Source organism: Pelodiscus sinensis, chromosome 21 (assembly GCF_049634645.1).
Source record: "Pelodiscus sinensis isolate JC-2024 chromosome 21, ASM4963464v1, whole genome shotgun sequence".
NCBI lineage: Eukaryota > Metazoa > Chordata > Testudines > Trionychidae > Pelodiscus > Pelodiscus sinensis.
The window spans coordinates 4,299,395-4,327,222 of NC_134731.1; the positions used below are offsets into that span (position 1 = coordinate 4,299,395).

Consider the following 27,828-nt stretch of genomic DNA (forward strand, 5'->3'; position numbering starts at 1 on the left):
CACACCCCGGACAGCACTACGCACGCGCTGCACGCCCGGAGCCCTTTGCATGCGTCACGTGCCCAGGGCACTGAGTGTGCGTCGCACACCCCGGGCAGCGCTACGCATGCGCTGCACGCCCGGAGCCCTCTGCATGCGTCACGTGCCCAGGGCACTGAGTGTGCGTCGCACACCCCGGGCAGCACTACGCATGCGCTGCACGCCCGGAGCCCTTTGCATGCGTCACGTGCCCAGGGCACTGAGTGTGCGTCGCACACCCCGGGCAGCACTACGCACGCGCTGCACGCCCGGAGCCCTTTGCATGCGTCACGTGCCCAGGGCACTGAGTGTGTGTCGCACACCCCGGGCAGCACTACGCATGCGCTGCACGCCCGGGGCCCTCTGCATGCGTCACGCGCCCAGGGCACTGCGCGTGCGTCGCACACCCAGGAGTGGGGCCCCCTTAGGCACGGGGCCTCATTCTGGGGAATCGGCCGAATCGGCCTAAAGCCGGGCCTGGGGGGACTGGCTGGTCGTGGAGTGGTGGGCCGACCAGCAGTGGCTCCAGAACTTCCCCAAGCAGGAGGCCACCTTGATGGAGCTTTGTGCCTGGCTCGCCCCTGCCCTCCAACAGCGCAACACCCACCTGCAGCCCGCCACCCCCTGGAGAAGTGGGGCGCCGTCGCACCCCCGACAGCTCCCGGTCTGTGGTCACCCAGGTCAGCGTGGGGAAGGCCACCACTGGGGCCCTCCTCAAGGGGGTAAGGCACTCTTGGGCTGCAGTCCTTGGAGAGGGAGTCCTGGAAAGGGGGACCCTAGGGAAAGGGGGTGGGGTGCAGGGATTGGCCTGGGGGTGGGGGGTTGTGCCGTCCTGCTCTCACACAGCCCTGCGGGGGGCAGCCTCATAGCAGCTGGCTCCTAGGGTGTTTGAGGAAGGGGAGGGGAGGGAGGTGGGCACCTCGCAAGGGCTCTGGCCTCTCTGAGCCTCTGTTTTGTGTGTTTCTTTGTCTCCTGCTGTTATCCTGCAGGCTCAGCAAGGCTGCGAATGGGCTGGAACGGGCGAGCGAAGGGAAGAAGAGGCGTCGCAAAAGCGGGATGGCTGGGCCAGGAGATAGCGCGGCTCTTTCTCGGCCAGGACTGAGGGCGTGCCCGCTGCCCCGTGCAGACCTGCCTAAACAAACCCACGGGTTAGCGTGGGTGTCCGGGGCCCGGGCTGCATGCTGGACGCGGGGCGGAGAGCTGGCTGAGGAAGGAACGCAGGATTCACTTGTCAGCACTGGCAAGTATTTGTGAGCAGCAGTGCTGGCTGCGGCCGAGGGCCAATTACACTAAGTGCACTGCACAGACACAGGGCGCCACAGCCCCTGCCCGGGCTCTTGCAATCCTCAGGAACAAGCTGGGAAGGAGAAGAAGTGACTTCAGAGCAGCGCAAAGCCCAGGTTTCTAATAGTGCAGCCATCGTGCTGCACAAGCCCAGCCAAACCTCTGCCTTCCTTTTGTTTTGTTAACCACTGAGCTCTCTAGATCTGTGCAGAACAGGGTGAGCGGGCGGATGGTGAGAATGATGGAGACCTGTTCCCTCTAATCTTTTCCATCCATGTACAGATTTGTTTTCTTCCGTGTGCAGAATAATTGTATGTGCATCAAGGCATGTGCAAATGTGCACCACCAACAGCAGCACAAAACCTAACTATGGGTGCTCTGCCTATTTGAATCTTCCCAGAATGGCCACACAAGCGCACAGCTTACAGAGAATGCCGAATCTGTCTACCCTGTAGCTTCCACTGGTAGGGGAACCATGTCGCAGGCAAACAGCATAGCCACTGCAACTTATGCATGGTCTGTGGTTCCTCCGAAATAAGGCATATACAGTGTGTCATGTTGTTGCTGGTAGGGTCTGATTTCATTGCAATGACAAAGCACCCACTGACTTGAAGGACTGCAGGATCAGGCCCTAGGAGAGCTGCCTTTTTTAATGTAATTGGTTTTTGGGGGGGTTGGATGATGCTTTCACCTGATCCCTCCCAGTGACGGCGGTGCTGTTCTCTTTCTAGTCTCTGGGTTGCTCCCCAAATCACCTGGCTCCTAACTTTGGATTCATCTATCTGCAGTTGGGAAGAGAACTGCAGCCCTGACTCTAACATGGCTCGGTTAAGTCCCGGGCGTGCTGAAGAAACGCGTGGTTGCCTTTTAGCCTAGCTGTGTTAATGAGAAACCAAGCCCCAGGGAAGCGGGTCATAGGTGCTTCTGGTCCTGTAGCTTGTAAATCTGGCCTCCTTCCATGCTCCTAGGGTCAGTGCCCGAGATTTCATTCAATGCATAAACCATTGTGCACTCACACTGCCTCGCGCTGGCCTCTTGCTTGCCCAGTTAGCTGCCGTTCTCTCTCCTGGCTCATTAGGTGAACTGAACCTTAATTTGGAATCTGATTTATCTCTGCATGAAAAGCTTCGTCTTTCTGGGACTTCGGGCATGTGAACAGACTCATCCTCAGCTACTTTTCTTCACCCTGCCGTGCGTGAGGGCGGCCTTTATTCCCTAATGTAAGTTGTAGTCTGGTCCTTTTCACAGTGACCTTTGCTACAGGTTACTCATCCATAGCCATTTCTTATTGCACAAGTCTGGGCTAGGTACTGGGACCCCAACTCCCTGTTCCATCGAAGCCGCGAGGCTAATGATTGCAGGGTGCAAAGTGTTTCAGGGCTTGTGCCACCTGGAAGCAACCACGGGCTGACCCCTGCTTTTCAGCGTACAGAGGGGCAGGGATTTCTGCCTCTGTCCCATCTGCCCCTGAGCTGAGCAGAGCTACATTACTCACTGTTTTGTTCTGAGTTCAGACTAGGTCCAAGACTGATCTGGAACGGGAAGCTGAGTGTTCACCTACGGAGGTGTTAGGGGGTTTGTGGGCCTCGTCTACTCAAGGCTTAGCAAAGCATTTCTTCCCCAGCAGTCACAGAATCCTAGGGCTGGAAGAGACCTCAGGGGTCAGCGAGTCCAACGAAAAGCAGGACCAACCCCAACTCGATCATCCCAGCCAGGGCTCTGGCAAGCCAGGACTTAATCACCTCAAAGGAAGGAGATTCTATCACCTCCCTAGGGAACCCAGCCCAGCGCTTCCCCAGCCGCCTAGGGAAATGGCTTTTCCTAAGATCCAACCTAGAGCGCCCCCACTGTAACTTGAGACTGTTGCTTCTTGTTCTGCCACCTGCCCCCACTGAGAACAGCCTCTTGCCAGCCTCTTTGGAACCTCCCTTCAGGTAGCTAAGTCTGCTGTCAAATCCCCCCTCACTCTTCTCTTCTGCAGACTAAATAAGCCCAAATCCCTCAGCTGCTCCTCATAAGTCATGTGCTCCAGCCCCCGAATCATTTTGGTTGCCCCCCGCTGGACTCTCTCCGATGCCACCACACCCTTTGGCTACGTCTAGATTGCAACCCTTTTACGAAAAAGGGATGCAAATTAGACACATCGCAATTGCTAATGAAGCGGGGATTTAAATCTCCCCCGCTTCATTAGCATAAAAATGGCTGCCGCTTTTTTTCGACTCAGAGCTTTGCCGGAAAAAAAGCGCCAGGCTAGATGCAAAATAAAGCCTTTTCCAAAAGATCCCTTATTCCTTATTTTAAGAGGAATAAGGGATCTTTCGGAAAAGGCTTTATTTTCCGAAAGATCCGCGTCTAGACTGGCGCTTTTTTCCGGCAAAGCTCCGAGTCGAAAAAAAGCGGCAGCCATTTTTATGCAAATGAAGCGGGGGGATTTAAATCCCCGCTTCATTTGCAATTGCGATGTGTCTAATTTGCATCCCTTTTACAGAAAAGGGATGCAGTCTAGACACAGCCTTTCGGTATTGGGGGGCCCAGAATTGGATGCAATGTTGCCTCACCAGTGCCGAATAAAGGGGAATAATCACTTCTCTAGATCTGCCGGCAAAGCTCCTATTAATGCAGCCCAATCTGCCGTTAGCCTTCGTGGCTACAAGGGCGCCCTGCGGACTCATCTCCAGCTTCTCATCCACTGTAATCCCTGGGTCCTTTTCTGCCAAACTGCTGCTTCGCCAGTCGGTCCCCAGCCTGTAGCAGGACTTGGGATTCCTCCGTCCCCAGTGCACTGGCCTTGTTGAACCTCATCAGATTTCTTACGGCCCAATCCTCCGGTCAGTATAGCTCAGCAAACCCTCACTCTCAAGGAAGGGAGCCAGAACAGAATCCCAGCACAGTGTCAAACACATGGGCCCAGCTACATGTGGCAGCCACAAGCCCCGTAAGACTGTGGTCACCAACCAGTACATCGTGAGCTACCAGTAGATCCCAGGGGCTCTAAGAGTAGCTCTTGAGCCCTCTCTGAACTGCGCGCCTGCACAGTGCATTTACATTAGATTTCCTCATTTGAGGAGCAGCTACTCACCGAGCAACAACACCAGGTGAGTAGCTGCGAGGAATGGTGGGAGCTGGGAGGTGGGGAGGGCTGAAACACCCCAGCCAGCTGACTGTGGCTTTCCACTGAAAGAGGTTGCCCTGCGCTCCAGCTGATCGGCGGCTTCTCCTCTGCGCCTGCCCACGTGGAGCTTGGTGTACCCTGGCTGAGCGCCATGGCCAGCTGGCCGGGCAGCCACTTCTCTTCTCTCCAGCCCGGCTGCCCTGCGCTCAGCCCAGGGAAGCTGTGTCTAGCTCCAGCTGTGCTGGAGCAAGCTTCCCGGGCTGAGTGCAGGGCAGCCGGGCGGGAGCGAAGAGAAGCAGCTTCCCAGCCAGCTGGCCATGGCGCTCAGCCAGGGTACACCAAGCTCCACGTGGGCAGGCGCAGAGGAGAAGCCGCCCAATCAGCTGGAGTGTGGTTCAGCCTGCTCCGGGCTGGAGGCCACAGCCAGCTGGCCAGCCAGCTTCTCCTCTGCACCAGCCCACTTGGAGTTTGGTGCACCCTGGCTGAGCGCCATGGCCAGCTGGCAGCGGTGGATTTAGGGCAGGGCGAGCAGGGCGGCTGCCCCGGGCCCCGCGCTTCCCGAGGCCCCGCGCATGCGCCGTGTCAAAGGCGGGGCCCCGCAAAATTTCGCTGCCTGGGGCCCCGCGGTGCTGCCCTGGGTCCCACGGCACTCTCATCCGCCCCTGCCAGCTGGCCAGGAAGCCGCTTCTCTTCGCTCCCGCCCGGCTGCCCTGCGCTCAGCCCGGGAAGCTTGCTGTTAGTGTTAGTATCCCAACACTGTCCAGCCTGGAGCCTCCTCCCCGAGCCAGCGTCCCCTTCTTCACCTCCTCCTGCATCCAGATTTCCTTCCAGAGCTTTCACCTCTCACCCCTTCCCACACCCAAATCCCTCATTCCCAGCCCAGAGACTACACATCCTGTCTCAACACAGGAAGGGTCCAGCTAGACTGCAGGGGTTTTTCAGGATTCTGGAGATAGCCCAGAAAAACTCTTCTACATCCAGGATTGTGTTTGTTCTTCCGCTTTTTTAGTGGAAGAGCAAACAGGCTCTTTTGGTCACCCCTATATTCCTCTTTCCACAAGGAATAAGGGGGCTTCCAAAAGAAGGGGTTTTTTTCTGACATTTGGTCCAGTCTAGACAAGCCAAATGTTGGAAAAACCTCTTCCTACAGAATTTTTTTTTTTAAAGCAGCAGTATAAGGATTGGGGATAGCAAGTGATGTAGAGGAGGAGAATAGAGAGGGCGGGGCTTCAAGGAAGGGATGGGACTTCAAGGAAGGGGCGGGGCAGTAGATCTTGGCTTGGTCTGTCATTTAAAAAGTGATCTTGGGTGTAAAAAGGTTGGAGAGCACTGCCGTAAGACATTCTGCTGACACGGGTGCCTGGCCCAGTGGATGCAGCGGATGGATGGAGGTTCCGCTTTCACTAGGCGAAAGCCGTTTGTTTCAGGGTGAGCCGGTTTGTGGGACGGGGCCTCTGAATCCACAGGAGACGCGTGGGCGTTTCAGTACCAGCTGGCGCTGACGGAGCAGGCCGCTGCATGCGGCGCTCTGGCTGGACAGCCCGGAGCAAAGACAAGTGGGCTGCTAGTAATGTGTCCATGGGCGACGCCTAGCGACCAGACACAGGAAGGCCCCACCTTACGAACAGGTCGCGCGCCAAAAGGGGGTCTGGAACTCGGAATGCGTGTTCCCATAGAAACCTCGTTGGAAATGGTAGTTGGGGGCCCAGGCTCGCCGGGCTGGGGCTGAAAGGCTGAATCTTTGCAATGACAAGTCGCGGAAATCGTTTCACCTTCCGTGCTGGGCCTTGAGGAAACGCAGGTTTCGCTAGAGGAGGGTGAGGGGCAGGTGGAGATTCTGAAGGGAGCTTCTAGGCATCCCCTGGCCACCAGCCCTCCCCACACCAGCGCTGTGCCACCTGCTCTGCACCCAGCTCCCACTCCCTAGGAGGCAGCGAGCAGTACAAATGCGGCTCGGAGGAGCAGGGGGTGGTCGCGCAGCCAGCAGCTGGGAGAGACGCGCCGGTTTCCCCTTCAAATCGCCCCTTCTCTCCAGGCACTGGCTGGGCGACTGCCCGCTGCCCCTCCAGCCTGCTCGCTGCCACCTGTGCCTCTTGCCTGCTCCCGAGGCCAGGGCCGTCCTCACCCAGCCGCACAACATGCAGCTGTGTGGGGGCGTCTGAAAATTTGGGGCCCCGCTGAGTCTTCATGTCCACCCGCCTCTTCCTATCCCTGCTCTGGGGCTCTGCTTCCTCCGGAGGGGCCCTCGCTAAGCCGGCCAGAGCTGTTCGTGGCACACCGAACCTGTGAAAGAGCCAATCAAGTGGCAATGCAGCCGCACAACAGGCATGTGCCAACCCCAGCGCTCTGCTGCCAGTGTTTGCATTGGCTCCGTCAGTTGACAGGACCTTAGTTTAGAATTTGCTGTAAAAATATTTCCTGAGCACGTGGAAGATTATAGAAATCCTATCTTTAAAAAAAAAATCATTATCCCCTCCCCCGGGCTGCCACTGGACATGGGGGCACGAGTTTAACAGGACTTCCTGGGGCCCCATACGTGCTAAGGACGTCCCTGCCTGAGGCGGCAGGGGAGACGCTGTTGGTACGTGTGGGTGTTTGTAACCTGGAGTTCCTACGGACACCTGCCTGAGGGTACTTTCCTTGGACCAGGCCTGAGGGCCGCATGGGTCCCCAGGGGCTCACTGTGCCAACTACAGGCGGCACGGCCCATCCGATCTGCTGGCCGGGAGGAGGAGCGAAGCACCGCCGGGGAGGGGGAAGTGCGGCGATTCTCGCTGCCGGGCTGCCTGCGTGCAACTGCGGCGCGAGGAGGCGGGGCGCGCGCCTTAGGGTGGGACGCCGGCAGCCGCCAGGACGCTGCCGTGACGTGACGACACGGCCGGCGACCGCTGGATTTAAAAAGGCTCCAGCAGCCCCGCAAATTGGAAGGCAGAAGCCAGGTAGGGGAGGGGAAGGGACTTGTGCTGAGGGGAGGGGGGCAGGTCAGGAGAAAGCGGAAGGCACCCAGGGGCAAGGTGCAGGAGAGACAAACGCTAGGGGGCCAAGTGGAGATTTTTTTTTTTTTTGTTCAACAAAAATTTGTGGTCCGCGTGTCTGGCATTTTTGGGAGAGCATCCCTACTTGCGGCCCGCAGCTGTTTCCTTTGGAGTAATATGGCCCTCGCCGCTTTCCGCGTTGTGCAGACCTGCCTTCGACCATGCTGGGGTCCCTAGAAACTAGTAACATAGAAGGACGCAGCAGAAGCAATCGCGGACATTAAACCACTTGAAGGTTTATTCATCATTTACTGGTACAAAATGCTGGATTCCAGGAGTGTGAAGGAAGCGACATGTTTAGGCCACACGCCTGGCGAATGCCAGAGATCGCCCCGTGAAGCGGGTCAGTTTGCTCCCGCTGTTGCTGGGTGATTCTCTGAACACTTCCCCGCAGTTTGCTTTGGGTTACAGGACAGTCACCGCTCAGCCTTGACATGTAAACGGGTTCTAGGATAACATGGGAGGCTCAGGACACATTCGGGGCAAACGCTGTATTTGAACCCGGCAGTGGAACACAGAAGACGTGACCAAAGGAAACGGGGGCCCCTTGGTGATGGAGTGTCTCCGTCAGGACCCTTTCTCTGCAAGCGTGCTCCAAGCTGGCCCGCCGCCGGCTGGGGTCAACCACTCCTGTAGCAGGGGTCAGCAGACCCCCCCGTGCAGTATCGCTCATTGCGAATGAGGGCGGCGCCCTCGCCCAGTCCGGCAGGAGAGGGCCAATCGGGGCATTGTGACATCACCACCGTGCCAAGGGTCCTTGCTGGGCCCACAGAAAGGAGAAGCGTCCTGCCTCATCCCGACATCGCCTCTTCCAACAGCACCCGACTACCGTCTTGTGCCCGAGTTCACCGATCCTGGTCTCCACGCTGCTGGGCCTAGCCGTTACCGGTCAGGAGCCGGACTAGAACCCCCACTAGCAGGACTGTAACGGCCACCACCAGCGCCAGCCCGCGACGGCAGATCAGCGCCTTCCCCGACAACAGGTTCTGTCCTGGAGAGGCGAAGCCCGGCGCAGAGTCCTCCTGCAGGATGAGCGGGTGATCTGGCCGGGTGTCACCCCCGAAAACAGGGTCGGGCAAAACCACGGGATCCTGGACGTCCGTTTCACCTGTGAGGTACTCTGCACGGCAGAGAGGGGTTTGGTTACAGGCGGGAGAGGCCGGGGTGAGCTGGAAGATGAGCTGCCGGGCTTGAAAGCCAGGAGTTCCCGCCTACCTGCCCCATGGCTAGGGCAGGAGTGACCGATCCCCTCCTGACCCTCCTTTCCTTCCCGTGAGGAGCCTGGCCTGTGTGTCTGCTGCTGGGGGGGGCGTTAAGAGCTGCCGCCGCTGGAGGGCTCCTGCGGACTAGGCCCTGCAAAACTGAAGGGGAAGCCCTGCGCCAAGGCTGGCTGGCAGCACAGGGTTCGGATCCAGAGCGGTGCCAGCCGGTGCCGGTGGGAGCCACGCTCGGGATCCTCCCCCGGGAAGGCTGGAGCCGCTGCTCTCAGACTCTCTGCACGGGCAGCCGGCCCCATTTTGCACAGGGCAGCAGGTCATCACCCCAGCCTGCTCTTGTGAACCATCCGACGTCAGGGGTCCCGCGCCCGTGTTCCCAGCGGGGGAAGGGCACTGCCGGGGGGACCGGCACGCAGGGCGGGAGGACAAGGCCACACTCACAAAGGCGTTGCTGCTAGGCTGCTGCAAGAACATGAAACCACAGGGGCCCTGCCCTGCCGCAGGAGGAAAACACCCCCATGCAGGGAGCCCATCTCCGACCTGCTGCACTGCTCAAGCCCCCAGAGCCCACCCGCTGAACGGCCACAGGGTGCGTGACTGTGGCACGTAACCCCTCGGTGCCTGGTGCACAGCCGGGCTCTTCCTGGCTGTGCCGAGGGGCTGCCCCACGGAACACGGCAACAGGAGCCGCTCCGCATCACAGGCGTTACCGCCATGCCCTGGCGGCATTCGCTCGGGGGGCAGCAGACAATTACATCCCTCCTGCCCCATTCCAGGCCGCCACCACGAACCTGAATCATCCGTCTCGTCCGCTGCAGCATCACTGGAGGACACGGCGACTGGCGGCTCTTTGAGCCCTGCTCGGATTTGAGCCTAAGAGGATTCAAAAAACCAAAAAAAGAGAAAGCTCAGAATTTCCACGGATTCACTGCAGGCGACAGCGCAACCGGGGACACCCGGCCGGATGAACACGCCACCGAAAGCCAGGCCACCAGGACGCCGGATGCTAAACTCCATGTCCCCTGTGGGGAGAGGACTGGAGGACAAGCTGCCTGTGCCGTTGCAAGGGACAGTTAAATGTCCCACTGGGTTTAGACGTGCCCTGGAATTAGGAGACTAATCTCACCTTTGCCTTTGGGCCGCTGTCTTCGGAGAGTCCCTCCACTTCCGACTTGGTCCCCCTCCCCCCCAGCAATCAATAAAAATGGGGTTGATATGGACCATTGAAGGAGTTGGGAAGTTTAATTCATCCTTCATCTGAGGCCCTTCAAGTTTGAAAAGTATTTTGAGGTCCCGGAAGGAAAGCCCGAGGGACGTGCAGGCAAGAGGAGGAATCCCAGGGAAGGAGGACTCGTCCCGGCTTCCCACACGCAGGAGACCCCCAGTCCCCACAGAGGTTTTCAATGCGGACAAAAGAAAATACTGCCAGCCCCACGAGCTGCAGGAAAGGGGGAGAGGGGGACACTCCTGAAACTTTCAGCAACCGGACACAACGCCAGACCCCACAGAAACAATCCCGACAGGGCCCAAGGGGAATGGATCTCAGACACCCTGTCCCAAGAGCGTGATGCAGAGAGAAAGGCTCTTCGGTTGGGAGCCTGGGACCCTTCCCACCGGCAGGCATGGAGATAAGCGGGGAACCTTACGAACACTCTCCCACCTCACTCCACTGATGCTGGCGTGAGCCAGCGTTTGGTTCGTCAAGCGTCCTTTCAACCCCCCCGCCTCCTCAGAACTGCCTCCACGGTCACACGGACATTTCTAACTGGACGACCCTTCCAGCTGGGAAAAAACTCCTGCCCTGGGATAGGCTGGATGGGATCTCAGCAGGCCTTCCCAGGTCAGCTGTCTAGGCCTTCAGCTGGAACAGGGATTCCATGATCAACGAGTAAGCGACTCTCAGCCCAGGAGCTGTCTGATGCCTCTGCTCCAGGTTTATAACCAGTGAACTGCAGTCACTCCCCCTCCCCACTCCCGCCTTCCCGCCATAAAGCGCTTAGTGAAGCACAGAACTAGAGAGATGAGTCGTGTGGTTACACCAGTACAGCGCCCTGCAGGTCTGATATGCACTAGTGCCAGATTTGGCCCAGTCTTCAGAAGCAACGAGAGCGAGAGAGACAGAGACAGAGACAGAGACAGAACACGAGTCTTACCTCCTCTGCTGCTTTCTTCCAGTCCATGCGCAAGACGAAGGCCAAGAAGGAGAGGGCTTGCAGGAATATGCAGACGACCATCCCCACCCACAGGCCTAGATCAAAGGGAAACCTGGCTCAGTTGTCTGAAGACCCTGGGTGAAGCCCTGGCCCCAGTGAACATAAGAACGGCCACACTGGGTCAGACCAAAGGTCCGGTTAGCCCAGTGGCCAATACCAGGTGCCCCAGAGTATAGTCAGTGGTAGCTTCCAGAGACTTGACTGGGAACTGGCACTTTGCTCCACGTGTCTCACTGGTTCCCTCAACTTCAGGCCTGCCCCCGAGACGTCCAGACATGCACAAGCTGGAGTCCAGACCAGTATCAGGGACTCCCAGTAGTAACCCTGGAAGACCTTCTTAGGTTAGCTGGATCCGCGGCTTTGGGCATCTTTCAGCACAGGACCGACAGTGCGAGTTGTGTTCCTGGTCTGCTGGATTAGCGCCGCAAAGCTGCCTAGTCAGCACACGTGCTACTCGCCGACTTCGGAGCCCAGGGCCCGATTGCTGACAGCAATGGAGAACGTGGCTCCGTGTCCAGGCCTTTAAAACCACTGGACCCAGACACGAGGCAAGTGCAGGCGTCCGAGGGAGGCTTCCGTCCCTGGGAGGCCCTTACGGAAGGCAGATGCGTATCCAAGCCCAAGTCCCTCGGCAGGCCTTCGAACTGAACTGCAGGCCTTGCCGAATCGAGGCCCTGGGGAGGCTGAACCGGGGAGCCGCGTGAACAGCTAAAGGAACCGCTACAGACGTCGGCGGGCACAGGGCCGAGCCCCACGTGGGAGTGACAGTCGACGGCACCCGTCAGGCTATTCAGCCCCCGCTGCGCTGGGCGCCAGCCGCACACGTACCCAGCACCCCGAGTTTGGCGGCGAACATGAGGGAGATGCCGATGGGGAAGCCGATGATGTAATACCCAATAGCGTTGGCGATGGCGCCGATCTTCTGCTTCCCGGTCCCTCTCAGCACGCCGCCACACGTTGCCTGCGGGAAACCGAACCAGCGTGTGTGAGGCACAGCCATGCTGCCCGGCCTGGGGGACTCTGGGGGAGAGGGCAGCTTGGCCGCTCTTCATACGGCAACACTGCAGCGCCCCACAGGGCGGGAGGGGAGTAAGGCCAGTTTCCCGCCAACAAGGAGACTGGCGATTCCTCCATCGAAAGCAGCGGGGCAGCGCACGCACCAAGCTGCCCTCCGATACCAAGCGGGGTAGCAGCTGGCACGGCTGTCCTCGCAAGTGTGCGTGCAGCAGAGGGCACCCCGCTGAACCCACAGGGCGGGGAACTGGCGGGAGCAAAGAGATCTGAAAGGCCCACGCCACGGGCCACGCCGTGGTGCTATCGGGAGCTCGTGTGTGCTTAGCACCTCCCCTCCACGCCCCCGCAAAACAAATCCAGCCCAAAGAGGAACCAGGGCACCTAGCGCTCGTCAGCCAACTTAGGCAACTGTGGCCCCAGATGTTCAGCCTTTAAGTGGCAGGAGCTGGTTGGAATGACAAGTGGCGGCCACAGGCACGAAGTTTAGAGCCCCGGGGTCCCCCAGGCGGCTGCTTTCAGAGGCAGGTGGCACCTTCCCCCTTCCGTGTTAGCAGACTGCAGCCAGCGCCAAGGCCCCGAGGCCGTGCAGGCAGTGCCACTCGAGAGCACGCCGCTTGGCGCACCAAGGTACTCACGGCTGTGGCATCCAGCAAGTGGAAGGGGGCAAATATCAGCAGCACCTTCGACACCAAGGTCACAATCTGCCTGTGGGGAGAAAGGGGCCTGTCAGTCTGGAGCGGGATAGGAACGGCCTGGTGGGGACGCAGGCTTCTAAGAGCGCCGCATCCAAAGCCCAGCGACAGTCGTGGGACTCTGTATCGCCTCTGGACCAGGCTGAGTTAGTGGCGCTAGCAGGGCCGTCTCGAAGGGGGCGCGGGGCTGGGGCAAACCCTCCCCCACTGCAGACCCCTGCGCCGCCCCCTCCCCGAACCCCGCCTCCATTCTGCCCCTTTGCCCTCTCCCCTGAGCAACGGGGGCGGGGGGCCGGCGCAGCGGCAGCAGGGCTCACCCCCCTACCCCGCACTCACCACGTGGGCGGCGGGAGCCAGAGCCAGGCGGGTGGGAGCCAGAGCCAGCCGGCCGCCTGCTCCATCCCATCGTACCAGCCTCTCCCAGCTTGCTGTGCTGTGCTGTGCTGCTCCACGGCAGCAGGGTGCCCGGGCTGGCTGCTCCTGCCGCTGAGGAGAAGCCGAGTGCATCCGGGTGGAGCAGGCTACTGGGCCGCTCCGGCTCCTGCCATCCATGTCAGGGGAGGGGGGAGAGATGACCCCTGCTGTCCCCGTGCCAGGCCCCTGTAATCCCCCAGGGCCCCTCCATCCATAGGGCGGTTGGGGTGGTCGTCCCATTTTGTCCCAGGAACGGGCCGGCTCTGGGTGCGATTGCGTTTCCCCCTGGAATCCTGCTCCCCCATGACTTCCTGTGTTGGGGAGCTTCTTACAGTTACACGCCCCCTCCCCAACTGGCCGCGTCTCGGTCCGGACCTCACATGCCGCAGCGGGAAACCAGTTCCAGAAAAGCCCTTTAAAAAGTTAAACCAGTGTCTTGGACGGTCTCAGATTACCCACTTGTCGCTGGTGAAGATGTAGCCCACTACGTCCTTCAGGGATCCCAGTAAGGTACCGACCACCACGGCACACGCCCCTGCAAGACAGTCAAGCAATTGGGGGTTTGATCACAAGCAGCATGGTCTTCTCTCCTGGCCTGCTGTTGGAGACCAAGATCTCTGGGCTGCTGGCAATGTTCCCCCTCATCTTTTCCATGTGTGGAATAAAACGTTATGTGCACCGAGGCATGTTCGAATGTGCACCACCCATAGAAACAAAAAAAATTGCTGTGGGCGCTCTGCTAACCAGCTGGGTGGCATTTAAATTTCCCCTGAGCAGCTGCATAGTTTACAGGGAACGCTGCCTGCTGGTAACATGTTCACTGCTTAATGCGGCGGGGGCCGGATCTTGGTGAGGAACTCTGGGTGCTAGTGCAGTAAGCAATGTGAGAATGCGCTGAGTTAATTCCCCAGGGTATGTCTACACTACCCCCTAGTTCGAACTGGGGGGGGGGGGGGGGTAATGTAGTCATACGGAGTTGCAAATGAAGCCCGGGATTTGAATTTCCCGGGCTTCATTTGCATAAAGCCGGTCGGCGCCATTTTTAAATGCCGGCTAGGTCGGACCCCGTGCCGCGCGGCTACACGCGGCACGGACTAGCTAGTTCGGATTAGGCTTCCTATCCGAACTAGCTGAATGCCCCCACAGATGCCTTCCCCACACGTCCTGACGCAAGCAGTAGAGCACTAAATCAGATGCTATTCAGCTACAGAAACCTTAACGTCAGACCTTCCCTAGAGGAGCTTAGCTAAGCCTGCTCTGAGGAGCTAATCACGGCAGCTTGTGGCCCCACCTTCACAAAGAAATTAAAAGCCAAAAGTGTGCTGGTCCCCATACCCAAGGAATGGGAGGGCTGTACTTCGACAGTGACATCCCCTTCCTTCCCCAGATCTCAAGCCACCATTCAAACTCCAATTTAAAAAAAGCCTAAAATTTAGGTTAGGCATTAGGAAAATCTTCCTGTCCGGGAAGTTCAGCATGAGCTGAAACCGCCTAGAGGAGCTGTGGAATTTGCAACACTGGAGGGGTGCAAGGACAGGTTTGAGACACACCCGTCAGCGATGGTCTATATTAATGGCCCTGCCCCTGCACGTGGGGCGGACTAAATGACCCATCAAGGTCTCTTGCAGCCCTATATTTCTTGGCGCCACAGCACCAGCCTGTACAGGTACAGTATCAGGTTTGAAAGAGACGAGAGACTGTAAATTCTTGGGGGAAGGGGGGATTTCCAAGTGCTTAGTATTTTGGTGCTAGGGCTGTCATTTAGGCTTTATTATTTAAAAAAAAAAAAACCCACGCACCTGGCTGGGGCAGGATACAAAACCTAAGAAGGGCAGAAATGGTTTGAGGATCAAGATTTTCAAAAGAGCCGCACAACGGTGGAAGTCCCACCCCCATGAAAGCTCGTACTGCGGCTTGTACATAATCGGCTGTCGGCTGACAGGCGCGCTGGATGATCCGCCTACCAAAGCCAAGGGAGGAGACAATTTTCTCCCCTCCTTCTTGGTTCATTTAAGACTTTCTCTTCTAAGCACAAGCCCTGTGCTACCGGGTTGGTCCCGGACATGGAAAGCGGCTGGGAAGAGACCTGTTTAGTTTAATCAGCTGCAACTTGAGATTCCACAAAGACACCAAAGAGGAGACGGAAATTCAGCTGCTCATTCGTAACAGCGCTTAGCAGGAAAGGAATGTGTCTCCCCTGGGTGCCGTCCCCTTAAGGGCCACCAAGAAACCATTGTTGCAGCAGGCACCGGATAGAATATGCTCACCCGTGCACAGCAGGGCTATGATACAGGACTTCTTCGCCCGCTCCGCCTCGCCGGCTCCCAAGGCGTTGCCAACTCGGACCGTGGCAGCCACGCTGAAGCCCAGTGGCACCTAAGCCCGAGGAAAGAGAAGGCCACATGGCTGGGGTTAGGGGCTGCTCGCCCACGACTGTGACAGGACACCAGTGGCTGGTGGAGGCTGCAGGAACCCAGCTCTCCCTTTGCAGAAAGAATAGATACAAACCAGCAGCGCCTGCACCCTCCCGCCTGCCTCTCCCTACCATCTAAGAGCCTCCCCCGCCAGTCTATGCCTGACAAAGGGGGGGACGGGATGGGGGGAAGCACAACAGCATGCTGGAAATGCAGTAAGTCCTCACTGCTTTGGAGAAAACTTGCCAGCTGGGTTTGGCATCCATGAATGCTGGAGTCAGAGCAGAGAGAAGGGGCGTGTGAGAGGCAGGGGCTGCGCTAGCTTCTGCAACGCGCCACCTGCGAGTCCTGATGTGCCTGAGCGAGCCCCTGCCAGTCCTGGCAGCCCCCCACCACACGCCAGGGGTTCGCCAACACATCTCAGCCTCTGCAGGCAGCCACCCCGGCTCTGCCCGCCTTCTGCGCCCCACCATGGCGCTGCCAACCCTCCTCCGTCAGACAGTGCCCGCTGCTGTTCCATTCGTGGCCCCCTCCGGGGCTCTCGATGCCCAGCGTGTTGCAAGCATGAGCGCTTACCATGTAGGCTGCCGTGCACAGCTCGTAGATTACAGCCTGCGCTCCCAGCTCCACCACACTGATCAGACCTAGGAGAGAGGCCTGGTTTGTGTTTTGCAAATGAAGAGAGACCCTCATTCGGGGGGGGGGGGGAGAATGTGAATGGGCTGTTGTCTGACAGGCACTCTGGAGCATCACCTACCAAACCCAAGAGAGGACGCCTGGGTGGAGTTGCCTCTAGGGATTTCTGAGTGCCTGCTCAGCCGCCTGGGACGGTCCCCCAAAACAGCATGATCAACGGGAGACCCCGCTAGGGCGAGGAAGGGAACAGGCTCTCAGAGGGCTCTTTCACCTGCAAGAAAGCTCCCGATCTCAAAGGTCCACCACTCGATGCACATCATGAACATGCCGGGCACGGCCAGCCGAACGAAGGACCCCCACTCCTGGAGACACTCCCTGGTCCAGCCTGCAACAAGAAGCAGCAGCGTGGGACCAGGAAGACGGAGTCACTGCCTCTCTCGGTCCCTGCGGGGCCCTGGAGATGTTCTCTCCACGGGCAGTCGCTCAGCATGACCGAGGAAACCAGCCACGTGCCCCACTGTAGAAATCCATAGGCTCTGCTCCAGCCATTTCTACAGTCACGTGCGCTGGTGTAACGTGGTCGGAGGGACTGAATTCAGGGAGACCACCCCCCTACACACACACCAAGTACTGAGCAGCAGCCTCAGGGCAAGAGGTTGAAGGGGAAATCCTCTGGAAGCAGCGGACGTGTTTGCCCCGGAAGACAAAACCGCCACGTGTGGCCTCCCAGGGCTCAGAAGCCCAAGCCATGGTCCCCCGGGATCAAACCAGTCACCCGGACCAGGACGGAGACATACGCTACCTCCCCAGGTCTGGACGTGGATTTTCTTCCACCACACGTACAGGAAGAGGAGGACTGCCTGGGTGTACTGGGAAATGGTGTTGGCCCAGGCCGAGCCCCTAGAGAGAGAGGGAATGGTTACAAAGAGCGGGTCTCCGTTCCGCTGGGGCTCTCTGTCCCGGGGTTCAGAGAACAGGACAAGCCGGAATTTCATCTAGGCAGCTGAGGCAAGGGAAGCTCGGGCACACAGCTCTGCTGACGCGCTAGCAGGGACATGCAGAAGCCACCGGCTGTTTCAACGGTCCCGTCCCAGCTGCAGCTTTTCCTGCCGTGCCCCGACGCTGAGCAACGGCCCCGGGCAGCCCATCGCTCAGCTAGCGAAGGCCCTCGCGTGTGCAACCCTGTCACGCGGCTGGCAAGCGTCCGTGCCACCACCCTGCGCTGCCCAGGTTCCCCTGAGAAGAAGAGCGGCATGAGGAAGGCCTGCTAGGAGCACGTGAGCCGCAAGAACAGGCCCGGCAAATGGAAACGCCTGTTTCGGCATCGCAAACAGTCCAATTCCCTACCCATGGACCCGAGCACCACCACATCGGGGGAGAAGAACCGCAGCCCTGGGCCAGGCAGGCCCCAGCATCTTGGCTAAAACCCAGCCCGAGGGGCCCTCTGACCCTGTTCATACTCACACCAGGCCCAGCTTCAGCGCGTACAGGAAGAGGGCGTTCATGGCCACGTTCAGGAGATTGGCTGCGACTCCTGTCACCACCTGAGGCAAGATGATGGCCTGGAAGGAAGAGCGAGTCTCTTTGGAAACGGTTTCCCAGATCCAATCCCTAGGCCAGTTCAGGCGCCCAGCAGCCATTTCTAACCGTAACCGCCTCATTGGGGAGGGAATGAAGCCACCGATAGGGCCCCGGGAGGCAGATGGCTCCTGAGCAGTCTTCAGCCGGAAGACAGTGTTGGAGGTGAAGAGGAGACGTGAAGGCAGCAAAACCTGCCTTTTGGGAGGCCAACAGCCACTGAAGTCAGCTATTAGCGCACAGCGTTCCTCACAGGGCGGGGACGTGGCTTCCCTCAGCCCCTCCAAGGCCACGAAAGGCGCAGACTCGCCTCTGCGGCCCAGGAGGCCTCGACAGCTCCCTCTGGAGCTCTCCAAAGCAGCTCTGAGCTTGGACGCGGGACAGCACATGGCAGGAGACGCCGCGCTCCCACCGCTCTACGGGGCTGACGGGAGACAAGCTCCCCATTCCGTGTCCCCCAGGGAGCTGGGATCCTTTGCTTCCAGGAGGGTCTCAGAAGCCCGTTTCCCTCTGCGTCCCACAGCCCAGCTAGCCAGCAGCGACAGTACCTGGCTTTGCAAGTATCTTGTCTGCAGCTGGTACAGAAACGCGGCCTGCAAGACAGAGAGAGAATTGGGTTCCGTTCCGTTCGCGCCGCCTTGACGCCGGCCAGGGCTCCCCACAAATTACGTCTGGTCATAACTTAGGGGGGACGCCGGAGTTAGAGACACCCCCGTCAGTTCTGGGCCGGGGGGGAGGCGGTTACAATCAAGATCACAGAGAACAAGATTCCGCTCTTCTTCACACGCCCCCGCCCACAGCACCGCAATGCGACCAGATCCACCACCGCAGCCCCCTGCGCCCTGCCCTGTTTTACGCAGCAGCGGCTTCCAGCTAAGAGCTCAGCCACGAACGTCAGCAAAGACTGCACAGGCGAGCGGTGGCCTTTCCTCCACCGGGCACCCAACCACGCCCGTCCTGCGGGGATGGCGTGAAGCTCTCTGAACAGCAGAGGTGCCCCCACGCCGGCCCAAAGCCCCAGCACCCCTGGAGCAGAACTGTGTCAGGAAGGCTCCTGGTCCAACCCAGGCCGGTTCTGACCCCTTGCCAGAAGCCTGGCAGCTACTAACAGGCGTGAAACCAAGCAGATGGCTGGCGCCTAGATCTTTCACCTGAAACTATTGTGCATGGAGACCTCACGTCCCAGTGCTCCTGACAGATAACTCAACAGGCAAGAGTGGTGCCAGCCAAACTACAGATCACAGCGTGCAGCGTCAGTCCGAGTGACAAGAGGGGAGGCTGCCTGGTGGGACCGGTATGCTGGGTCGGCTGTATTAAAGCTTAAGATGACACATTAACACCCGGAGGTCACACAGGTCCCTTGTGGGGAGCACATCCCATGACGCCGTGAGGTCATGCGCACAGGAACCTTCGCGGCAACTTACGGGAAGTGCTGGGATAAAGATCATCACATAAATCTGGGTTAACCTGGAAAAAACAATGACATTTCCATCCAGTTCACAGCCAGTAAGAACCACGCGACCCAAGTGTGCGCCCACAATTACACTTCCCTTAGCAGAAAGGGAAACCCACCCGCGGCTCCTCGCCCACAGGGACAAACAGGGGGCAGGTCCTTGGAAAACCGTCTGGCGTCTGAGCAGGGTTTTCTCTTTGCTCCGCGCTGGAGACGAGTGAACTCCCAGCTGCCTACAGTCTGCGCCAGGCACAGAGAAGGCGTAGCGGGGGCACCGGCCACGCCAGTGCTCCTACCCCCAGCAAGCTGACTCCATCATGACCTGGGAGGGCCACCTAAGGGCTGACGGGTGTGGCGCACAAGTGGCGCGTTCCACTATGGTCTACGGAGGGAGGGAAGTCTGATTTTTTGGCTCTTCAGATTGACTTGGCTTGCCATTAGGGTTACCAGGTAGCTTCAGAAAAAATACCAGACACACTTGATCAGGGGAAGAGGGGGGGAGAGCAGGACTGACCGGGGGGGAGGACAGGAAACAGGGCTGGCAGAGGGGGGTCGGGGGTAGCGGGGCTGGCCGGGGGAAGATCGGGAGGAGAACCAGCCAGTAGGAAGCAGAGCTGGCCGGGAGGGGATCGGGGGGAGCAGGTCTGGTCAGGGAGGAAGTGTGGGGGCGGGGGGGTCCCGGCGAAGCACGAGTCAGTCCGGCTACCGCTCCACAATGCGCTTGACCAGCGCTCAGGGGCATGGACGGGGCTTCTCCTCCTCGCCAAGACGTCACTCCTACGTCAGACGCAACCAGAGGCTCCCAGCGCTGGTCGCGCCCCCTCCCAGCCACTCCCCCGCCCCCGCTAGGCTTCCGTCGGGCGCCCCGCCGGAAAACCAGAAAATACCCGACACTGCACACGTCTGGTATTTTCTGAATTTTTTTTTACTAGACAGAGGGCCCCAAAACCGGACTGCCCGGTGGAATCCCAGACACCTGGCAACCCTGCTTACCACCACAGGCCTCGGCAGTCCTGACGTGGACTCCAGAGCCGTGGAAGGGCCTGCCCACTACATGGGAGCGGCGCTCGGGCTCAACAGGGGAATCGCTGCGGGGGCTGAGCCTGAACGGCCGCAGGGTAGGGGCGGGATTAGCGCTCATGCCAGACCTGGAGACCTCCGGGTCCTGCCTGAAGAGCAGCAGGGTCTGCTCGGTGTTGATGAAGATGGCCCAGCAGGGGAAGCAGCAGAGCAGCAGGATGAGGATCCCCCGCTGCAGGATGGTCCCCACCCGCTTCAGGTTCCCACCGCCGTACGACTGGGAAAGAGAAGAGCCGCCCAATGGTGAGTAACAGGGTCTGAGGAAACAGGGTGGGATCAGCCATAGGCGACCGAGGCCAGCGGGCAGGCTGTGCGAGCGGCCCTCCTTCCTCTCCACTGGCCGCAAGGCTGTGCCAACCAAGATGGGTTCCCAGGGTAGGGGAGTTCTGCCAGCTGCGCCGGCTAAACCGCAGCAGACTGGATTGGCCGCAGAGGGCGCGCCGGGCTCTCGCGGGGCGCGCTGTGTGCAATCCGCCCGCCCTGGCGTTCCGTGCCGGTCACTTTAGTAACAGCGGCAGGGAAAAAAAAGATACGTGGATGGAAACCAGCAGGATCCGGCAACCCTGCGTGTGGGCAACAGTAAAGAAAAACGTCTCCCGGGCCGCACAGAGGACACGGATGGGCAGCATTCGGCCCGGGGGCTGCAGGTTGCCCCCAGGGGGTCAGATGAATGGAGTCTGGAGGGCAGGGGGAGAGGTGATTTAACTGGCCTTGCTGTGGTGCGAGACTTCCTCAAACACACTCCAGCCTTGTCCCCTGGGTTGGAGATGGTCTGGTCGGCAGGTCCCAGAAAGGACTGTTCACAAATTACACTGGAGCCAGGGCCAATGGAAGTTTCTTAACCTCCAAGGGTTTCGGATTAGCCCCATGCATTGCTCAGTGTCTGCATTTGATGGGGGCAGCCCCCTGGATCTTAGCAATAAAGGGGGTGGGGATGTGCTCTGAGGACCCGACTGGCTGTGAAGCAGGCAATGGAAGGGCGAGATGATGGTCGGTTTTAACCCCCTTCCCCCCAAAGAAAACCACCACCGGGGCAAGGCACAACCAAAGGGAACAAGCAAAGGAGGTGGCCAGAGGGCAGTTCCCCACCTGTGACATTAGGGTATCGCATGCTGATGCTAAACCAGAGCCGACTGAGATGCCAGTAACGTTGATAACCTGCAGATGAGACCACAAAGAGACAAAGCAACCAGTCAGGGAGGGAGGATGCTCAGGCTGCCAGGCAGGCTCAGTAAGAGCCATCCACAGCTGTATTTTCCCCCCTAACTGGGGGATGGGGAGAAGTGGTGGTTTCAGTGCCTGTTTTTTAGGCTTCCACTTTTCCTCGCTTTTTGGACTGCCATTTAAACCGCCTCTCCCCCCTCTTCCACTTGACAAGGGATCTCTCCTATTGAACTGTAAACATCCCAAGTCTACAGATGACAATCCTTCTTCTGCACCCAATTGTTCCGGCAAAGGCTCTAGAAATCTAGGCTCTTCATCCAGCGGCAGTAATAGGCTATTATCCTTTAGTGAACCAGCCACAGAGACATAATGGATACTCTGTCAGTGCTTACCAAATGGAATCCTTGGGGGACAAAATCACCTGGAAGGATTTTCACTTTTACATCATGCACAGAGTAAATAAAAGGTAGGACGTTTAAAAAACATTACATTCCATTTTGTATTTAAATTACATTTTCACTCATCTACTTTCTTTCAAAAGCTAACTAAAGTACAAATGCAAAACAAGACTAAATAGATACTTGCTTGCTGGTTTCAATACTGATTGGAACTGGTGATTTCAAGTCGCTGTGATCTAAGTTAATCCACCCATCACACAATTTAAACATGTACATAAGGGAAAATGGACCAATACGTACGGATACAGCAAGTGTCACAGCATCTAGCTCGGCCTTCCCCAAATGGCCACAAAATATGGAGCTGACCACGCTGATCAGGAAGCCCAACAACTGGGCTAGGAACTGGGAGGTGGGGAGAAAGAAAGGAAAAAAAAGGTAAAGGAAGGTTGATAAAAATGAGAAGGAAGCCAATCAGTCCCAAGGCTAGGCTAGGACAGTCACGGAGGGTATTTCATACACTGATGCATTCAAACAAAATACTTTAGAATTGATCAGTTTGATAGAGAGAGTGTGTGAGTGAGTGAATATTATATAGACACAGTAGCAGATGTACCCGGTGTTGCTCAGGTCTGTAATTCAATTGAGGGTGTGTTTTTGTTATTGTTTAAGTAAAAGGCAAGTGTACACGCTTTATATAAATTCTTGCATTCTTCAAAAATAGTGTTATTTATTACCTTCATTTTCATGTTGGATTTTTAAAAGGGAGTTACATTTTTGTTACCTTTTTTTAAAATGGAAATTCCATCAAATGTATTTTTTTCCTTCATCCCCATAAACTCTTATTATTCACTGTGTTTTAACAAAAAACATTAGTCAGCCAATTTGCTAGTCAGTTTGGTTTCCAAAAACATTTTCTTCTTGTTTTCAACCCTTCAGCACTGATTTAGCTGTGCCAACACAGAGCACTCTTCCAAATTCCTCCATTTGATCTCTCTGCTGTAAGGTTTATTGAGAAGCAATCCTCTTCCAGGTTCATCCCATTTGTTCTGGCTCATCTGGGCTCAGGCACACCCAAACCCTGACCCTGCTGTAGGTTATGATAAGAGGAAGCTGAATTTGGTGGCCCTAGTTCTTAGGCTGTGTCTACATTGGCACCCCTTTCCGGAAAAGGGATGCTAATGTAGACTTTGGAATTGCAAATTCCGCGGGGGATTTAAATATCCCCCGCGGCATTTGCATTTACATGGCTGCCGCTTTTTTCCGGCTTGGGGATAAGCCGGAGAAAAGCGCCAGTCTAGACGTGATTCTCCGGAAAATAAGCCCTTTTCCGGAGGATCTCTTATTCCTACTTTTCCGGAAAGGGGTGCCAATGTAGACACAGCCTTACTGTTTAGGAGGAGTTATTGCTCAAACAGACTAACTCTCTAAAATGTATAGCAGATCACAGTAATACTTGGTGTAGAAAGATAACACGAGAAGCTTGCTGCTTCTTGCCTTCACCTCAGTGGGAAAGTGGATGTTCTAGGCCAGTGCTTCTCAAGGAGGGGTGCACATATCCCTAGGCGTACCCCCCTGTATCCCAGCAGGGGAGGAGGGTCCTTCAGCTCATCCAGATGTTTGCCTAGCTTTAGAGCAGGCCACGTAAAAAGCACGAGCAAAGCCAGTACAAACTAATGTTTCATACCATGACTTGTTTATACTGCTCTGTGCACTGCCCGCTGAAATGTCAGCACGGTATTTCTGTTTCAATTGATTTATTTTGTAATTATGGGCAAGAGTGGGAAAGCAAGCCCGACGTCAGTGACAGCATGCGTATTTTTACATCTGATTTTGAAAGCAAGTTTTTTGAAGCGAGGTGAAGTTTAGGGGTACCTAAGCAACATCAGACCCCTGAAAGGGGGATAGTCATCCGGGAAGGTTGAGAACCACTGGTCTAGTCTACAGCCCGGAAGATCTTTCTTCTCTGAGGTTTGAACACTCAGCTAGAAGCTTTTGCTCCAGGAAGAATGTTATCTACAGAGGCAGGGGCACCCACAGACCTGCTGGGCCCCAGGACAAGAGGGGGGGCAGCTCTGCATTCCCACAAAGGGCAGACGGGGCAGGGCTGCATCATCTGGAATACACGGTGCCCCCTGCAGCACCCCTGAGAGCGTCACCTGCAGCGTGCCACATGGCATTCCTGCAATGATTTAAAGGGCCCAAGGATCCACCCTTTTGAATCGCTGGACCCCTTTGCTCTCTCCTATGGTCTTTTTCTGGGGCAAAGTGTGGCAGGAGCTATGGGGCCTGGTCATCACACTCCCATAATCCACTTGTTTAGCAGAGGGACTTTTCAACTCGTTCCCGAAGGAGGAACCCCTCCCTCCCCCATCATGATGGAAGACCTCCAGCAAGACTCTAGGGCTATGTCTACACTCGCGGCATCTTGCACAAGAACATCTTGCGCACGTGTTCTTGTGCAAGAAGTTTTGCACAACAAAACGTCCACACGGCCATGTGCGCGCTGTGCTTTTGCGCAAGAGCGCCCATGGCAGTGTGGACGCTTTCTTGCACAAGAAAGCTCTGGTGGCCATTTTAGCCATAGGGCTTTCTTGCGCAAGAAATCCCTCCTGAGCGTTCACACTGCCCTCTTGCGCAAGAGCTCCTGCGCAAGACGGCTTACACCTGTCAAAAAAGAGCGTAGCTCTTGCGCAAGGAGCCCTCTCTTATCACGCCGTACTGTAAATTTCCTTGTGCAAGAGCGGGCGGGCAGTGTGGAGACACTGCAGATTCTTGCGCAAGAAGCCGTGAGTTTAGACAAAGCTCTGGATTTAAAACTACGAGAACCCCAGCAGATCTGTGAGTAGCCAGCCTGGGATCACAGCCCTGTCCCCGGCATCCAAGCCACATGTCTGTGCAGAGGCTTGCTTGAAAATGTTCATTTGTTATGTGTGGTAAATATAGATCCTGGTTTTAAAACATCCTCTTTGTTTTGCACTTACTTGTTACAGCATTTGTGCTCAAAGGGGGCCGAGACTAACTCTGGGAATGCATGCTGGGGAAGCGCGTCATTACAAAAACAAAGGGCAGTGTTGTGAAGAAGCAGCGTTCAACTGAGACTACTGTGTGAGGCTCCCTGGTCTGAAATGGTTAAAAGGACAGCAAATAAGAGAACTGTGCCTCCAGGAAGACTCTAGTGCTTATCTCGTAATGCCGATTTATGAGATAAGCACTAGAGCCTGCCTCAAATCACAAGATTTAGGTCTAGATTTCAAAGTTCATGGTGGGGCTGGCTCAGCCCCTGTCTCTAAAACAATTATTTTTGCAGGGTCTTGAGACCTCCACAGAGGCTGGGAATTCTGTTGTGTTAGGCATTGTCCTAATCTATAGCGAGGCACAGCCCCAACCCCAAAGAGATTCCAATCTAAATAAGACCAACCAGACAGAGGACGAAGTTATCCCTCTTTTACAACCAGGAAGGAAGGTACCAGAGACAGTAAGGGCCTGACTCAGCTGATCTTAAACTCACTTGGAGTACATCTAGACAGATGACAGAGAGAGACGTAGATTAGGCACGTCGAAATTGCTAATGAAGCAGGGATTTAAATATCCCGCACTTCATTAGCATAAATGTGGCCACCGCTTTTTTCTAATATGGCGCTTTTTTGAAAAAACCCAGCAGTCTAGACGGGGAGTTGTTGAAAAATAAACCCTTTTTCGACAGATCCTGTATTCCTCAAAAAATGAGGTTTACAGGATCTGTCAAAAAAGAGTTTATTTTTCGACAGATTCCCGTTTAGACTGCCGAGGGGGGGGGGGGTCGAAAAAGCTCCATGTAAAAAAAAAGAAAGAAAAAAAAAGCAGCTATGTTTATGTTAATGAAGCATGGGATATTTAAATCCCTGCTTCATTAGCAATTTCAACATGCCTAATCTACATCTCTCTGCAGACAGAGAGGTGTAGTCTAGACACAGTCTTGAAGAATCTACCTCAGCTTCTGGGTGTGAGCGAAAGGACTTGCCTAAGGTCACACAACAACATCTGGAATGGAGTCCACATTTCTTAAGCGCTAGTCTAGTGCCAGACCGGCCTTCCTCTCTTAAGGCAACGTGCTGATCTTCTCATAACATCTCATCTTCCAACAGTGCCAACACCCACCCAAGAACAACCGCGGAATCCTAGTGACACGTTTCTTTTAGGGCAGGAGGGATGTGCAGAGGTTACCGTGGGTCAACACCAACAGGAGACGCGCCCTTTGGGAGGAGAAGAGGCCCAGGATCCTGAAGGCCTCTTCAGCATCAGCCAGAACGTAAGCTCATCTCTCGCTGGTTTCTAAGGAGCTGCCCATTAAGTTGTTTAAACAAATGTCTTGCAATAGTAGAAACAAATGTTGTGAGTCTGAAAACTGTAGGTATTGGGGGTACTTATAATTTTTTTAAAGGGTACTTTATATAAAAAAAGGTTGAGAAACACTGGCCTAGAGCAATCAGACCAGGCCCTGGGTCTGATCTTCGGACCCTGCAGCAACATAACCTGTTTTTTTTTCTTCCTTTGTGAAGGAGCCCTGGCTACGGAACTACACCTGGATCACTGCAGCAGCGACAAGGCAGGCCAGTTTGCAAGTGACACCGATGTCACAGAAATAATTCATCACCCGGCCTTTCCAAGGCAAAGGTACTTTGTCCCTGCCAGTAGCAGGAACAGGCTGGGACTTTCAAGGCAAGTCCCAGTGGCTGATCTCTCCGCTCACGGTTCCTTTCAGGAAGGGCCATATTATGACTTTTGTGGGCCCTAGGCAATTTTGCCTCCGTGGGCCCCTTCCTCCATTAAATATATAACTTTAAATACGTGAACATTTTATTTTCTGATTTAGGCAAAAGGTAATAGATTTGCATGGGCCCTAAACCTTCCATTTTTTTCTGACGTGAGAAAAAAATTAAAACATTTTCTTCGACTCTAAAAGTTCAATTTTTTTTCCTCCTGATTTTAAAAGAAATGTAAACGTGTTCGCGGGCCCCAGGCGCTGTGCCTAGTGGATAAGTCGGCCGGGCAGAACTATCTCCCACGCTGTGGCATCCCTCCCACGCTGCCTCCCATCACAAGAGACCACAGAGCCGCTGCCAGGGCATCCTGCGAGGACAGGCACCAAACGGGGGGGCCTTTCCCTGCCCTGGGGGGGCTTTAACCACTGCCCCCAACTACTTGAGAGAAGGAAACTCAACCAGCCCCAAATCCCCCGGCTCCCCCCAGCCCCCCCTCTTTTAGGGGGACCCCCGCGCCCCCCTCCCCTTCTTACCACCGGCCCCCCGATCCGGACCAGCTCCCGCGCCTCCTGCCAGGCGCCCACGGGCAGGAGGCCGCGGAGTCTCCGCAGGCAGCGGCCCCGCGGCGCGGCGGGCTGGGCTGGGACCGCGTCCATGGCCGGGCAGCAGCGAGGATCCGCCGGGCAGCGTCTCAGCGCCTCCGCCGCGTCCCCGCCCCGCCAGCGCCGACGGGGGCGGGGAGTGTCCCGGCCGCGAACCCCCGGCCCGGCCCGCCGGGGGAGGGAGCCGCGCTCTGGCCGGTGCGTCCCCGGGCAGCGGGGACCCGGGGCGGGCTCAGAACGGGCCCCAGGGACTCGCTGCGCCCCAGAGAGACCCCCCCATTCCCCCGGCTGGCACAGCACCCCAGCCCCAGAGAGACCCCCCCCATTCCCCCGGCTGGCACAGCACCCCAGCCCCAGAGAGACCCCCCCATTCCCCCGGCTGGCACAGCACCCCAGCCCCAGAGAGACCCCCCCATTCCCCCGGCTGGCACAGCACCCCAGCCCCAGAGAGACCCCCCCCATTCCCCCGGCTGGCACAGCACCCCAGCCCCAGAGAGACCCCCCCCATTCCCCCGGCTGGCACAGCACCCCAGCCCCAGAGAGACCTCCCATTCCCCCGGCTGGCACAGCACCCCAACCCCAGAGAGACCCCCCCCATTTCCCCGGCTGGCACAGCACCCCAGCCCCAGAGAGACCCCCCCCCCATTCCCCCGGCTGGCACAGCACCCCAACCCCCCATTCCCCCGGCTGGCACAGCACCCCAGCCCCAGAGAGACCCCCCCATTCCCCCGGCTGGCACAGCACCCCAACCCCAGAGAGACC

At 57.1% G+C, this 27,828-nt stretch overlaps 1 protein-coding gene and 1 long non-coding RNA gene across 3 annotated transcripts in view; one reads left to right on the plus strand and one right to left on the minus strand.

Annotated features, from left to right (window-relative positions):
- The window catches only part of LOC112543958 (uncharacterized), a 42,742-nt gene that overhangs the window by 2,133 nt on the left and 12,781 nt on the right, over positions 1–27,828 (plus strand). Inside the window, exons 2-4 of the long non-coding RNA XR_012897035.1 lie at positions 1,008–2,522; positions 25,847–26,010; positions 26,261–26,375. This is a non-coding gene — a long non-coding RNA (uncharacterized LOC112543958). The remainder of the gene's footprint in view (positions 1–1,007; positions 2,523–25,846; positions 26,011–26,260; positions 26,376–27,828) is intronic.
- SLC47A1 (solute carrier family 47 member 1) lies at positions 7,666–27,200 on the minus strand. Of its 2 annotated transcripts, XM_075904650.1 has the most exons (17): positions 26,998–27,199; positions 22,023–22,124; positions 21,250–21,318; positions 20,229–20,377; positions 19,052–19,094; positions 18,176–18,220; positions 17,514–17,611; positions 16,852–16,949; positions 16,321–16,434; positions 15,990–16,057; positions 15,267–15,375; positions 13,459–13,534; positions 12,529–12,598; positions 11,708–11,840; positions 10,820–10,914; positions 9,458–9,539; positions 7,666–8,569 (listed from the first exon to the last, which is right to left on the minus strand). In XM_075904650.1, exons 1-17 carry the CDS (start codon positions 27,118–27,120, stop codon positions 8,325–8,327), a joined length of 1,719 nt encoding a protein of 572 aa, XP_075760765.1. In that variant the 5' UTR covers positions 27,121–27,199; the 3' UTR covers positions 7,666–8,324. The 2 variants fall into 2 exon arrangements, with proteins under 2 accessions (XP_075760765.1, XP_075760766.1); XM_075904651.1 differs by lacking the exon at positions 18,176–18,220 and having other exon boundaries at positions 26,998–27,200.

Coding starts and splice junctions, on each gene's coding strand:
- SLC47A1 (XM_075904650.1), bottom strand. CDS start 27,120: ATGGACGCGGTCCCAGCCCAGCCCGCCGCGCCGCGGGGCCGCTGCCTG. Junction 18,221..19,051: donor TCTTTATCCCAGCACTTCCC/GTAAGTTGCCGC, acceptor TCTGTCTTGCAG/GCCGCGTTTCTGTACCAGCT. Junction 16,435..16,851: donor CCACGTCCAGACCTGGGGAG/GTAGCGTATGTC, acceptor TTCTTGTTGCAG/GCTGGACCAGGGAGTGTCTC.